The following is a 16,612-nucleotide window of genomic DNA, read 5'->3' as shown; positions in this document are numbered from 1 at the left end:
AATTCAAAACAATTAAGGATTTTTCAAATAAAGAAATGTTTTTGCTTAATTAGTATAGTAACTGAACGGCACTATGTCAACACGGAAAGTGTTGTGTAATGTACGGAGAGCAACATTTACGAAGAAATATTATTTATATCGTTTTTTTAACGTTGAACATCATGCACGAACAAAATTTTATAGTGAAATTCAAAACTGTTTTCAAATGCTCCAACATAAATACTATCTCGAGAGACGTCCAGGCAAGAATACCCTCTGAAGAGACACAGTTTCTTCTAGGCAAAAAAGCAATTCATGGTTCCATCCTGTATAAACACTTTGCTCATGCGATCCTTTGGCCTTAGTTTGAAGCCTCCTGCACATTTTATTGACACGAGAGTGTGCGTGTTTCATTCCTACTGTTTTTATCTTAAGGTTATTGTTATGCATAGGTAATTTAATATACATTATTTGAGTTCAAGAATAATTTAAAACAGTTGTTTATTTCAAACTTGATTAAATTCAAATCCTTTTCTTCGATGGTGCGCAAAACAGGTGTTACGATCAGCTGGACCGTGGCACATGCTCTTCTTCATTGTGATTATCTTCTTGGGTTCGTTTTACCTTGTAAATTTAATCTTGGCCATTGTTGCCATGTCGTACGACGAACTCCAGAAGAAGGCCGAAGAGGAAGAGGCCGCCGAGGAAGAAGCACTCCGGGTGAGAATATTATTTCTAAGTGGAAATCGGGAACACTTATTATTTTACACGATGTATTATATTATGAGTAAATCTCGTCGCATTCTTTTTAGTTGTTCACTTATCTGTTTCATGGAAGGCATTGAAATAATTGTGAATGCCATTGCTGTATCCATGATTGTAATAAAATTATCAAGACGAATCCAATATCGTTCATAAAGGCCAAAGAACCAAATTGTTTCATAGTTTACTATAACATAAACTAAGATCTATAGCAAATAGATAGAACACATTGTATTAATTGTAATAGATGAACATTGAGTCATAGTAAGAAATGAAAATGGAAATATATCAGTTGACAACAATGGGTAATATTTTTATGTTTACTATACCATTTTATGTTTTACATAATGTTTCACCAAATTGTCAGGTTGTTATAAATCATCCTTTATAAATTCCATTTTGTAAATTGAACATGGAATGATTTGTTTTGGGACGTGTTCGATTTTATATGGGAAAATGTTTTGTGATTCCGATTCGACATTGAGCTTGGATGAAATGGCTTCAGATTAGGATGCATTGCCTAAATATAATAGAATCATAAGCTCGAAACAGCGAAAAACATATGTCGTTTTCCGTTTCCAATCAAAGTCACTTTTGTAACTAGCTTTATTCAGCCAAGCAATTATTTGCACAATGAGCTCTCGTTACAGCATCCCAAAGCAGTTTTGAAAAAAAATTATTAACTATTACTTTAATGGGTGCACCAAAAGCTACTTGATAATGTGATAGTAAAATGTTTACGATGCCACAGCACAAAAACAAATCTGGTGTATTATCACACAGCACAACCACAAATGGATTCAATCAGAAATTTTTTAATTACCGATTTTTGAAGATAAAATCCGTGTGTTTGTGCTGATGTGTATGTAACACAACTGTAGCGAGAACTAATAGTTTTTATTACTTCAACCGAACCACTTCATGCCATCAACATGCGAATGGAAACATAGGAAGCAGAAGAAGCGGCAGCAGCAAAGGCGGCAAAGCTGGAAGCGCAACAGGCAGCTGCAGCAGCAGCAGCCAATCCAGAGATAGCCAAGAGCCCATCGGATTTCTCCTGTCACAGCTATGAGTTGTTCGTCGGCCAGGAGAAGGGCAATGATGATAACAATAAGGAGAAAATGTCCATCAGGAGCGAAGGATTGGAGTCGGTGAGCGAAATCACAAGAACAACCGCACCAACAGCTACTGCAGCTGGCACTGCAAAAGCCCGTAAAGTGAGCGCGGTAAGTATGTTACCGCTGTTCTGCACCACAAAATCTCTCTGCTATCGTACTTATCTCTATCGAACTATACTTATCGAGCCCCCCGATGGTCTAGATACAACACAATTCAGAAACTCGATCACTAAAGTCCTCTAAACACAACTCAATACATTCGACGCTACCAGATCATCACGATTTTCTGAAACTACGTTATTTTATAAATATATAAAACGTGTACCTTTATTATGCATGGTTTTTGAATTAATATTCATTTGGTTTACATCTGGTTTGATTTATTATTTTGTTCGTGCAAATGGCAATTGCTATACCGATGCATTTGCTTTATTCCCAAAATCAAGATGTTGTATTCGCTATCGGACAAAAACTATTATGTTTACAAACGAACAAATTGATCTCATTACTTGTTTATTTATGACCGTCATTGCATCGTTCGATAAACTTGATTTCAGTTTTGAAATTGGTGTATTTTATTGTGTTGCGCACTTGAGTAACATATCATATACAATACAAACGCACAATACAAAATCCAATACTCACACTAGTTCAACAACTAAACACTCTATTCAATGATCCTCTCTTATGTATCCTCTACGGAATGATATGAAATAATGTGAACTTGCTCAGCTGTCAACTTAGTCCAAGCAATTACCACACAGAACATGTTGCTGATGGATGAATACATTTATTTCATCCTTGTTTGTTTTTTTCTGTTTCTAAGAATGATGATTTTTGTGGTTACTTTTCACGAATTTTGTTTGGCAATACTCAGTGTCATTGATATTCAGTGTATGTTCTCAGTGTTTTTTCTATAGATTTTACTTTGAGCTAATATGCGTTTATTAGGGATCTTCAGATACAGATCTTTTGTTCTTGAGCATCCTTTCTAGAGTTTGTGGGACCTGTTGGCCAGAATCTAGTAATAGGTAATATTGTTTCTATTTCTTAAACAATATTTTTATTGCTTTCATTGTAATAAAAATCAAATTGTATAGATAATGTTTATTGAATCACTAGATCAAACAAAGTAAACTTATGAACGAATATTTTATCTCTAAGCACTTAACGATAACTTGTGGTTTGCATTTGCAGTACCGTTGCCATTCAGGTTCATTAACTTAGGCCGGGTCAGTTGATTGTATGTGGTCCAAAATTGCAATAGTTATAATAGTTCTCATTGTTCGGATAAAATTGTTCTCAATTGTTGTCGAGAACTGGTAGATGCTTGAGGTTCCCGAAAAAAGATTTAGAAAATTACGACTTGTTGTCTTGAATATTGTTTTTCATTGTAACTAAATCAATAAGTACTTATAATAAGTGCAGTTTCTTTTGAAATATGTAGTCATAGCCATGTTTTCGATCTTCTCATTTTTATGAGAATTCCTCAAGTCATTCAATTCCTTGTTGACACGTAAATTACATATTCGCTACAAACACATATCATTCGACCAAAAACATATTTTTGATAACTACTCGGCTTCGAACGACCACTATTCAGGGGTCGCCACTGTGCAAAAGGTAGGTTGAAGGCTTATGTTGATTAAATTGAGTTAATTTTCTTTATCTACAACAGCCTTCGTTGTGCTGCAAGCAGACTTTTATACTTTCCTAGATAATTTTTCAGTATGTGTATTTTGCTACGAATAGATTTATTCAAGAGTGTGATTAAATAATCTCACTTAAATCTTGAAAATCACACAAAAGCTATTTTCTTTAATTTAGAGATGAACAATCATAAAATAACTTTTCAACAATGCTCTTATTAATGAAAAACACAGCATTATTTTGTTTGCCATTCTTGTCGTCTCAGATCACCTAAAGTTTAAAAATAAAAGAACAACAAGCTTGCACCTTTATGCAGAATAGCCCTTTTTATTAAAAACATATATATTTTCTTGCGACTAAATGTTGTATATGCTTTGATTTCGTTTCACAAAATGCTTGTATATAAATAGAGTGCATACATGTCGTCTTAGTTTTTAAAGTAAAAAGAAAACCATGCTGCTATTTGGCTCGCCAAACAAGCATTTATGATTAACATAACAAGCAATATAAAATTTTACAACAATTTGAAACTTTGGGTTTCAAAAATGCATTACTAGTTATGCTTTATGTAACGTTTTATTTAACTTTAATTTAGTAAATAAATACACATTTTTTACACATTATTTTATTACAACACCTGCTACACTTCGCTCTAAGAATTTAATATATTTATGCGTTCAAATGCATCTTAAGTTTTTTTCACATTTCTACATTACATGAGGTTTTAAAAAGTGCATTTATGTCAGAACGCAGTTTGCATCTAAATATGTTAAATTATGGCCGATTAGGTATCATTGCGTGTAGATCTATGCTGTCCTGTTTCTGATGTTTAACTTTAGTTAAACAAACAGCATGCAATAGGATGTGTAATTATAGCTTAAAGAAGGAGACATGTTACCTTGAGAACTGTATACTGTTGCTTATAAGTTAAGCATCGTGCATCTAAAAGTGCAGCAATATATGTTAAAATAATCAAAAATTATATTTCAAGTAAAAAATACAGTACAATACAGAAATACTTTGCAACAGTAATACACTAACCAAATAAAACCTATTACTTTTTAGGCTTCACTTTCATTACCTGGTTCACCATTTAATCTTCGTAGAGGATCAAGAGGATCACATCAGGTACAATCAAGTCAAAAATTGCACCTACGCATCGTTCAAGAGTTTACTTTTAGTATTTTTTTCGTATGAATATGTACCTTATACATATATATATATATATATATATATATATATATATATATATATATATATATATATATATATATATATATATATATATATATATATATATATATATATATATATATATATATATATATATATATATATATATATATATATATATATATATATATATATATATATATATATATATATATATATATATATATATATATATATATATATATATATATATATATATATATATATATATATATATATATATATATATATATATATATATATTTATATATTTATATATATATATATATATATATATATATATATATATATATACATATATATATATATATATATATATATATATATATATATATATATATATATATATATATATATATATATATATATATATATATATATATATATATATGTGTGTGTGTGTGTGTGTGTAAATATATATAAATATAAATATATATATATATATATATATATATATATATATATATATATATATATATATATATATATATATATATATATATATATATATATATATATATATATAACACTACAATTGTGTGTGTGTGTGTTTGTGTGTACGAAGAGAGATAGAGAGAGAGAAAGAGCTTTGAATTTAGTATAGTAATATTCTCTTTATGTATTTTACTTCTCTTCGTTCTATTCCTTATTTTGTGTGGCACATTGTTGAATTTATTTTTTCCACAATTGTTACATATTTTCAAACATACATTCATGTCTATTTACAATAAAAACTATACACCCAAAATACCACATCAAAACATGCTTCCGAATATATGCTCCAATAGCTACATTCAATTTTCATCTGTTTAATGCAAACTTTTCTTTTACATTGCGCAACTGATGGATATCATATCATGGTTGAATGGAACTACCACCTGTAATTTCTTCGATTAGTTTACGATACGTAACGGTAGAGGACGTTTCGTTGGTGTACCTGGTAGCGATAGAAAACCACTGGTACTCTCAACATATCTCGATGCACAAGAGCACCTGCCATATGCGGATGATTCCAACGCGGTAACGCCAATGTCGGAGGAAAACGGTGCAATCATCGTTCCAGTATACTATGCTAACTTAGGTACACTATAAAAAAAAGTATCTTTTCCAAAATCATGAAATATTGCTCCCTCATATAAGGTTCCTTTCTCTCTATATACTTTCTGCAGTATCACTTTCTGCTCATTTATGTTGATAAGCTAGTTCTTTGGGAATTTTAACCCGACTATCCGAGAGCTCTTAATTTGGTTTCATTTTACAAAAATCTGTTCAACCACGTTTGTATTGTATCATCATTTCTTAACATTCCTATGCAAGTTCTGTTTTGTATAAGTTTAGCGTTGGTAATAAAAAGTGAGTAGCAATTATTTTTCATAATCACTTGTAACATTCTATAAGTTTTGTTTGGATATTCTCATATCCAGAGATTTTCGTTGATCGAGCCGATTAATTGTTTATATTTATATCATATCATGTTGTTTTATGAATATCGTGGATCATGTCTGCCGGAGCGATTGACGAAGGCCAACAGCAAGAGAGATTGGATTATTTTATCGTTCTTATTGGAAAACATTCGCGTTTTTATAGTGTCCATATTATTACAAACACTCTGGTCGACTGTGTTACAAAAGGTTGTGCATTCTGCGGAGAAAAATTGGAATAAGAATAACGACATGCAAAATGTTGATAAACACATTCGAGCGGAGAGAAAAGCTTTGGCAGTGCAAACACCAAAAAATAGATTTGAAAATATTTCATTGAGACATAATTGATTATCTATTGTGATTCATTGGTTATAACTTTTGCTTAGATACTAGATCCATTTTGGTTTTCAATGCTTCTTCGAAATTTGAGTTACTTTTATCAAATTCTACGATTAGTAAAATATTTTTCATTATGGCATAAAATTCAGTGCAAATTGGAAATTTTGTGATTCATGATTCAAGATTATAAAAACGCAAAATCATTCGCACATTCTAGACGCTTTCATGCTAAATGTAAAACTGAACATAGATAAACAGTAATTTAATAAATTAACAAAATATCTCTACAACTACTGTACGAATTCGCTCGCTCGGATGTCAGCAGGTTCAAGGCATTCGTCGTACACTTCTCATCAGTCGCGGATTTCGTATACATCTCATGGAGACCTGCTAGGTGGCATGACGAAGGAAAGCCGGTTGCGCAATCGATCTGCGCGTAATACAAATCATTCAATCGTACCCCCTCCAAATGCAGCAAACCTTGCATACGCCGATACAAACCATAAAGGGCAGCGAGACTTCGTAAGTACTCATCTTGTTTGTGCCTATCGGAGCTGTAGAATTACACCATAGGAATAAAATGAATACATTATGCTTGTACAGGATATGTCACAAGACTGCACAGATGAAGCAGGCAAAATAAAACATAACGACAATCCTTTCATCGAGCCTGCTCAGACACAAACCGTTGTAGATATGAAAGGTAGGGCAGAAATATTTTTTCCTGAAGAAGCATGATTTTAATATGCCTGCTTACAATCATTTCAGACGTGATGGTGTTAAACGACATTATTGAGCAAGCTGCGGGTCGGCATAGTAGAGCTAGCGATCACGGAGGTAAATTATCGAAAAGGAAAATTACATTTCATTGGTTCGAAATAAGAGCAATGTACAGTATAATCACTTGACTATCATATCATTTTTTGCATCTTACATAATTGTGTGACTAACAATTATCCAAATTTTATTTGCACTGTATAATTTGTTTGAACTTCTGTTTATTCATTTCATCCAGTGTTTCAATAACCATTACCATCCCCGCATATACCGTGGATTGCATATCCTTTAGAAACAATGTTAATTGAAATGAAGATTGCCTATTAGAAAACGGATTGTCATACTTTTAATATTCAATTTATTGATGAAAGATATATGAGTTCAAAACGTGTTATATTTATCTGATGTCATAGTGATAATAATGATGTCCTTAGTGTTTTCATCTACACCAGGCCTAATATTATCCCTAACCAATATGACACATTATATGTTTCTGTTTGTTGAACAAAACAAATTCCAAGTTTATGCCAATCTTTTGGATCAAACTTGGATCGAAACAAACCAATGTTTTTTATTATTTCGTTAAATACAATGAATTCCACGTCTCTATCGCAGAATTTTATGAAGCTACTCTTCTGATTTGAAATGTAAATATGATATGGAATTTAATTTATTCTACTGATAATTGTTACTCCACTGGTATATATCAACAACAATTTCATTACATATATTATATACAATTATAAGTTATAGAAGTTTAAACAATAGAGGAAACATGTACATAGAAATAAGCATCAAACATGTATCTATTTGATCGTTTTTTTCTTGAGTTTTTCCTTATTTTTTTATTCAATACTTTTTCATAAACTCAATTCTATGTTTGTAAGCTATGTGTTTTTGCTTGATTGTATGTTGAAAATTTCAATGTATTTTAAAATCAGTATTGTTTATTAACTCCATATGTTTTATTATTATATATATATTTAATATATTGGATTTGACCTATTGCACAATGTTCCTAAACTTAAGAAATATTCTAATACATACTAATCACAATGTGTTTAATCTGCTGCTAGCCCAAAACTCCTAGTTGACTCCACTTTCTTGTGTTTTATTTATCTTTTTTGGAGCAATAAAGAGATTTCTTTCCGTATGAATAATGCCTACCATGGTTACCAAAAGAAGTATGAAGTAAGAATATAATCATAACAAATAATTCAGCAATCTCAAACATACATGTAGTTAAAAAAGCAGAATAGCATCACTAGTAGTTCGTGCACAATTTTCCTCTCCTATTTGGTAGATAGTGTTCTAGATGCCTGTAGAATATTATTCTTAGTATATATTTATATATGTTCACCTTTGCAGTACTAACATAGTACACAGTTTGAGCTTCACGTAGAATATGTTTGCTGCACAGTTGCGCAAATGTTTAGCATAAACCATCATCTCGTATGATAATTCAGCTAAAAAGCTGTTTCGATTATTCAAAAAATTATTTTCCGAAAAGTATTTTGCTATAATATTTTTGTTATTCTCAACTTGTTGTAATCGAATTAAAAACATTGAAAAGTGATACGCCATTATGTTTGATATGTTATTACATTGTATGAGTATATTAAATTAATTTAAATAATTAATATTATTAATTTTCATTTTAATATATGCCCATTTATACCAATTTTGATTTCATTATTAAATTTGTGTTATATTCGCCTACGTGCGTACACTCATCTCGCATACCGTGTTAATTTCTTGTCCCAGGGGCACCAAGGAAACTAGTTCGAATGTAGCTGCGTTCGCTAGTTCGATTACATCGTCTGCCCAAGAGCACCAAGGAATAGGGTGAACGAATGAATGAAATCGATGACCGTAGCATTAAAGTTAGAAAAATTAACCCACAAACTTTTCTCGCCATTGTGAGAGGCTCTGAGGCAGAAAAAGCACGTCGGATACCTTTTATCGCGACGTTTAGCAAATATATTGATTTAAAAAAAATGCTATGTAAGAAGAACCTCACGTGCCAACTTTTGTCACCGGAGCTAGAAAATTGTATCACACTGAGGATGAAAATGATGAGATGAGCGAGAAGAAGATTAACCAAAGCGGGAAAAAGTTCTTGCAAATGAAAAGATTGAAAAAAAAGAGTTTTAACACCTTGCGTGCCATGTCAGTCAAAAAGTGACTGACGGAAAATTTGCTAGAATGCCATGTCACCCAATTTTGGGCTACGACAAAAACGCTTTATTTTAAAATGCAATTTTTGAATATTTAGAACAGCTATTATACGCCACTTATCACATTTATGACCAAACCGAAATACGAATGAACGCAAAGAAAGCCAAAAATTCATCACAAACGTAACACGTGAAGAATTACAGCCGGTGCAACCGAGGCTCTGACGTATGAGCAAGAATCGCTTAAATCGAGGCATTTTGTGCGCTTTACTAAAAAAACGCTTGGCACGCAAGGTGTTAAAGCAGAGAAGATCACTGAACTTTTTCTTGCGAATCCGAAAAGAATTTTACAATGAAGGGGGCTTCAAGGCAAGAAAAAGCGTGCTTGATATGGTTTCATGAAGAGAAACTTACTCGCCTACTAAGGGAATGAAAATAGAGCTGTGGGTGATTCGCGATCCCTTTTCTCGCGATGGCGGGAAGCTGCGTTGCAAGGAAAACGCAAAGAAATCTTATCAGAGGAAAGAAGCTCGTTCGATCTCTTTCTTCGTGATAGCAAGAAAAGCAAGGGGAACGAAAAGGCAGCTTGGAAGCGGGAGGTAGTACACCCAATTCTTTTTCTGGTGATAGTGAGCAAAGCTCGACTAATTTTTTTTCACAATAGTGAAATAGAAAAATAGGAGTTTTCTAAATACGGCCTGGCCATTCTTAAATAAATAACAATAACAACAATAAATAGGAGTTTAAAAATTTTTCCCCTCTCTAAAGCCTTACCCCCCCCCCCCTCCCTCCCTCGGCAATTCAATCAACAACCCATTTGCGAGAAATGCTCCATTTGTTTTCCGCCGGCTTGGAGTTCGCTTGGTTCTATGTCAATTGACAAATTTTATATTATAGTTATTTAACTTCAATTTTCATTTCATTGATTGCTTTTTAAAATATCTAATATTTTAAACCATATTTATTTTTTCAACACATCTTATATAATTTCAACACAACATATGACGTTGATAAGCAGATTAAGTTTGAAAGCATCAAATAAAATCTAGTTCAGTTTCAATTGTGGTTTTTGAATAGAAACAAACAATTTTCATTTGGTTAGATATTGAATGGTTGGTTTTATCGGTAATGTAATAAACAGCTTTGATATTATTGTTCAAATTTAGTAAGTCACTTTAAGAACATCGCTATAGTTGATGTAGCCGGCAAAGCTTATGAATGAACAGTATCAAGAAAATTTAGGCTTTGATAGTTGCACTAAATATTCATCACCAATACTGAAGCTTGCTATTTATATATGGCTTGTTTGAATTTTGACACAAAACATCGAAAACTTATCAATCATATCACATTATGGTCCTGTATTCAAAACCACTTACGAGCATATTTTAAACAAGGTATAATTGGTATAAATCTATTATATTATGCTATAGAACACATTCCGCAATATGCAAGAGAGATAACAAATCGGTAGAACAAAAGATTTCATTTTACTGTCGTTTTACTGCCTGCGCTTGCATTATGTACAGGCTTTAAATTTTTTGAATCACATTTGAAATATAGAAATAAAAATATCGACAAAAGTGCATTACGTCATTTAAAAAAGCATATTTTTTTATATAAATCTCCTAACTGAATATAAAAGTATTAACAGCACATAATCTGTATGAATGTTGAAATGGTTTGGGCAATGTTTTGCTTAAATTAAAAAAAGGCTTAGCATAGGTATTTCACACAAGCGTTTTAGAATGATAGTTCAACAAAAACGCATGATATACTTTTGCCCACTATCATAATGGTGGATGTGCGCAGGGAATAGTATTAAATTAGTTAGCAGTTTGTAGCATCTAGGCACATTCAATCGGCTAAGAGATCGTCATACTTGCATATATTTGTTATATCAATTCAAGAATTTTGACATCCTGTAACAGGACTGCCATAGAATTGAATTGAATTGAATTAAAGACAAAAAAGAAAAATACAACACAAATGGAAGTGAGTCAAAACCCGTCGCACTAATGCTCGCCTACGATGTTCAGTCTCTGTTTATTACTTCCCCACAGAGGACGACGACGAGGATGGTCCAACCTTCAAGGATAAGGCCCTCGAGTTCCTGATGAAGATGATCGACATTTTCTGCGTCTGGGACTGTTGTTGGGTTTGGCTAAAATTTCAGGAAGGTGTAGCATTCATTGTGTTCGACCCATTCGTGGAGCTTTTCATTACGCTATGCATCGTGGTAAACACACTATTCATGGCGTTAGATCATCACGATATGGATCCAGACATGGAAAAAGCGCTGAAAAGCGGCAACTATGTAAGTTTCAACTGCGCTGATGGGCCGGTTAATTATGCTTTCTATTTTAGAATACGGGTTCGGGATATTTATGGGAGGAACTACTGCAGAGGTTAAAAAATGTGTTTCCGCTTTCAGTTCTTTACTGCTACATTTGCCATTGAAGCGACGATGAAGCTTATCGCAATGAGCCCTAAGTACTACTTTCAGGAGGGCTGGAACATCTTCGACTTCATCATCGTTGCATTGTCTCTTCTGGAGTTGGGACTTGAAGGTGTTCAAGGACTGTCAGTATTACGCTCATTCCGTTTGGTAAGTATGACGAGGCGATTCTTTAGCCGAACCCCATGGAGTGCGCGAATTGAGGCAACGGGAAAATGTTTGTTGTTCCTTGCTAAACGTAGTGGTGCGGAATACGTTTTAAGTATTATCAGATAATCATTTCAATCGAGTACATAACAAAACTGGTGTACTTATTCCTTTAGCGATTCTGAACTGTTGATATGATTACTATTACAGCTGAGAGTGTTCAAACTGGCAAAGTCCTGGCCAACGTTAAATCTTCTGATCTCCATCATGGGTCGCACTGTTGGTGCACTTGGCAATTTAACCTTCGTCTTGTGTATCATCATTTTCATCTTTGCTGTGATGGGGATGCAACTTTTTGGCAAAAATTACACAGGTAGTGTGACTAATGCCGAATAGTGCTTGCAAATTTGGACATGTGGATCCAATGATCTATCTATATTTCTCTCCCTCTGCTAATTGCTATACTTTCGCTCGTTACTTAATTCGCCTTTACAGCTACTACTATCCTTTTTATATCTAACAACTTTAAAACATAATCGTTTCTATTCCTATTGCTGCTCTATCCTAGCTACAACATAATTAACAGCACTGTAGCTTAACACTGTATTTAACGGTATTTTAACCTCTGCGTTGCTCCGTAATGTTATCCTTATCAAACCTTATACTCCGTACGTAAATCACATCTTCTTGTGCATCAGGACGCAATTTTTTTAATACATGATAATGATTGATTTTACCCACTAGAAAAAAATACTGGTGGCTCTTCTATTGAAACATAGACTCGGTTGTTTAACGGTTATTGTGTAAGCTGTAATAGCCGTTTCTCTACGGTCCAACAACGTTTAACCCGTAATGCGTGAAGCGCTGGGAAAAGTTTGATGCGTATTTTTAATCGATCCAATTTATACACCCTTTCAGCTTTTGTAACATCGCATTAGCTGTAACAAGAATGAAAGACTGTCTATCCTAATGTAGAGTAATTTAATAGATCATGCTGGATGGCTTGATTAGTGTTAGCTGCATTTGACCTTAAATAGTGAAATGGATTGCTGGAAATATTACTGCCCAACTGTAACAAAAGACTTGATTGTTACAATTATTGCATAATAAGTCAACTGTATCTCTAGTGTCAGGAACGCTGTCATAAATCATGGATATGTCGAATCATTACAGATGGATATATAGATAAAAGCAACAAAAAATTTTCAAATCACCAATTATTCCACGAGAAATACTTGCTTGTTTGTTTGTCCGTTATCTCTACTATTTCTCTTTTTCTCTCTTTTTTCTTTCCCTACATCTCTTTATCTTTCACATAATTCGTACGTAATTTACACACCTTTCACTGACCATGAAAACACACGACAACACAACATCAACTGCAATGCATCTCTAAAAACATGGATGCTGGATTGTCGGGACATTGCAAATTTAATAATGCAAATCGCAATTCGCAATTCGCAAACGCAAATCGTCCAATTTTTACTTGATTCACGTAAAACAATCATACCAAAAATAGCTTCGAGTCTTTAAGCTCGCAAAATCATGGCCAACGCTGAATTTACTCATTTCCATCATGGGCAGAACGATGGGTGCGTTAGGTAATCTGACGTTCGTGCTCTGCATTATCATCTTCATCTTTGCCGTGATGGGAATGCAGCTGTTCGGAAAGAACTATGTCGGTAAGTATTCGGCACACAACTCACGAAAATGTCGACAAATAACATATCAGCAGTAAGAGAAATGAAAAGCTACTGTACTTCAGTAACGTTAAAACATGGTCCATCTCATGTGCCCCATAGAATGTATCATCGCAAATGTACATCTTACAGAAACCCAGTAGTTGCAGCAATTGATAAAGCATAACTTTCGCTGCTTGACTGTAGAAGAGCATGTATAGTTGAAACATGTACATAACACCTCAAAAGATAGATATGATAATGTTAGGTTAATTACATCATTTGTTTTAGGGCACTACTTTTGTGACATTAGAGTAAGAATCTGTGAGCGTTCATTATACATTTTTTTTTTATATTGAGTAAATAACATATAACATAGAGTGTACCAACGAAGGTAGAGTATACATGCAATGCATTAAGCAAACAAGCATAGCTTTCGAACAAATACTGCTTAATGTTCGCAGCATAGCTTTCAGAATATATCTGGCAGTTTGATAGCACCATATGTAAGAAAATTGATGACTGCTCTATAATGGCGATTACTACAATAGAATAAGTACATTTCTATACAAGTATTTCAAAATTTTTGCTTTAAAACTTTGTTTTAAAAACGATAAAATGTAATTGGTTAAAAGTTTTACATGATTAAAACTCGTTTAGTGGCTCTCATTCTATTTCGCTCTCTCAAATTTTCTATCGTCTTACAGTAAAAGTAACACTACTTGAAATAAAGTAATCCATGCGAAAACAGGTATCACTTTCTTGCATTTGATATGCCGCTCTGTTCTGCTACGAAAATATAATAAATATATATATATATAACTCAAACTGCTTAGAAAACAAGCTTCTAGAAAATGACTATAGAAACGGGATACAAAAGTCCCGGTAGCCAGTATCTGCCTGCTTTGCCGTAAAGCATATCTTATAAGCTGATTAACATCATTTTAACTCCTCATTTGATTAGCTGTAATTGAAAGCCTTTTTTGCTGTTAAATTTTATACGTTTTCTGTCTTTCTCCAATATGAATATTTTTAGATAATGTTGACCGTTTCCCGGACCATGATTTGCCAAGATGGAATTTCACAGACTTTATGCATTCCTTCATGATTGTGTTCCGAGTGCTATGTGGTGAATGGATTGAATCTATGTGGGACTGCATGCTAGTTGGCGACGTATCATGTATTCCGTTCTTCTTAGCAACGGTAGTGATAGGAAATTTAGTTGTAAGTATCTCATGATTCATAATTGTTTAATAGTAATATGGTAATAAACATAAATGTGCATCATTTATTGCAGGTACTTAATCTTTTCTTAGCCTTGCTTTTGTCCAACTTTGGTTCATCGTCGCTATCAGCACCAACAGCAGACAACGAGACCAACAAGATAGCCGAAGCATTTAATCGCATTTCTCGCTTCTCTAACTGGATCAAAATGAATATTGCAAATGCTTTGAAGTTTGTGAAAAATAAACTAACAAGCCAAATTGCTTCCGTACAGCCAACAGGTGAGCAGCCCAACCATCTCAGTTGGATATGGAAAGAAGGTTACTATCCACTTGCAATGTTACGGCTACCATTATGACTAGTTATCTCTTGACCAGTAGTTTCTCTGTGATATAGCTACGTTGCCTGGTAGCCACCATTATTGAATTAGATTAGAAAAAAAAACATTAAGAAAGCTCAATGTTGTGCTTATTCTTTATTCAAACAATAAGAATATAAAAGTACACCCGTTGCGCCATATGTGTTATCATAGCCCCAAATTTTACCTTCAAAATAGATTCTGCTCTCCATTGAAATCCTTTCCTTATCACATGCCTAGTATTCAATCCTACAATGTTAAGCCATTTCCATATCATGTATCGGCAGTAAAAGTGGATGCTACCCTTCTACCCAAACTAATTGTTTAGCTTTACGGTATTGTTTGCTAGTTTCGTAAACCTGTGGTAATTCAATGTTTATATGTTTGTGTGTTATGAATATTGTGATCAGATTACATGAGCGTTATCAAATAATTCGTACGGTTGTTGTTTTTATAAAGCACATTTAGGATAAAATAATATCCATGTTTTGTTGGTCGTTTTTGAATTCAGCGATGTATCGAAAAGAAGCAGCTAAAACATCTAGTTTTGTACATTCCACAATGGCCGAACCGTGAGCCGTGGTATACATTTTACTATTTATTGAAGAAAACACTATCAATAGAATTTTTATTTGCATCAAACAAACATATTCATAAAACTAATTGCATTTAATTTATGGTATTATTTTTATGAATATTGACATATTCGCAACAAAACTATTACAGAAGCAGATATGAAAAAATGTCATTATATGTTCCACAAAAGGCATAAAAATTAACAATGAGCTAAACTTATTTAACGTTTGAGAAGGAACTTTTATAGTTGCATACTCTAGAGACATTCACATTGAGTTGGTTGTTGTATCAAGATAATATTGAGATCATTGTACATCGATTTGTGATTTTGTTACTGCAATAACCAGATATTCTAAGAGGAATTAAAATTTGTACGAAAACATTGGTGTACATTGGTAAGATATACAAATATTGCTAGTATTTGCGAGCAGACAGTTAGGAGAACTATGCCTGCCAGTGATATTACTGTTCTCTGTAGCCAATACTATTACATGTACATATTGTGTTACTTTCTGATGTGTCGTTCTCCGCATTTTATTAACTCCTGTTTGTGAATCCTGTACAATGTTAGTAGACGTTGAACTCTGTTTATGTTAAAAGCATTATTTTGTATGTTGATGAAATATGTGTGTGTTGTATCAATGACCCTGTTTACAAACGATTTTTAATGAGACTATCTCGGTTTTTTCTTTTCAACTCAATGGCTTCATT

At 33.2% G+C, this 16,612-nt stretch overlaps 1 protein-coding gene across 1 annotated transcript in view; it reads left to right on the top strand.

The window, feature by feature from the left end:
- Positions 1-16,612, top strand: part of LOC128723088 (sodium channel protein para) — a 38,074-nt gene that overhangs the window by 12,284 nt on the left and 9,178 nt on the right. Inside the window, exons 12-23 of the mRNA XM_053816796.1 lie at positions 535-699; positions 1,692-1,967; positions 4,575-4,637; positions 5,640-5,823; positions 6,831-7,027; positions 7,109-7,208; positions 7,274-7,342; positions 11,499-11,776; positions 11,894-12,067; positions 13,584-13,746; positions 14,780-14,967; positions 15,041-15,248. Of these exons, the coding sequence (XP_053672771.1) occupies positions 535-699; positions 1,692-1,967; positions 4,575-4,637; positions 5,640-5,823; positions 6,831-7,027; positions 7,109-7,208; positions 7,274-7,342; positions 11,499-11,776; positions 11,894-12,067; positions 13,584-13,746; positions 14,780-14,967; positions 15,041-15,248 (2,065 nt within the window). The remainder of the gene's footprint in view (positions 1-534; positions 700-1,691; positions 1,968-4,574; positions 4,638-5,639; positions 5,824-6,830; positions 7,028-7,108; positions 7,209-7,273; positions 7,343-11,498; positions 11,777-11,893; positions 12,068-13,583; positions 13,747-14,779; positions 14,968-15,040; positions 15,249-16,612) is intronic.

The sequence above is a fragment of the Anopheles nili genome, chromosome 3 (assembly GCF_943737925.1).
Source record: "Anopheles nili chromosome 3, idAnoNiliSN_F5_01, whole genome shotgun sequence".
In the NCBI taxonomy this organism is placed as follows: Eukaryota; Metazoa; Arthropoda; class Insecta; order Diptera; family Culicidae; genus Anopheles; species Anopheles nili.
The sequence above is the reverse complement of the archived record's forward strand: the minus strand, read 5'-3'. Positions and strand labels throughout refer to the sequence as shown.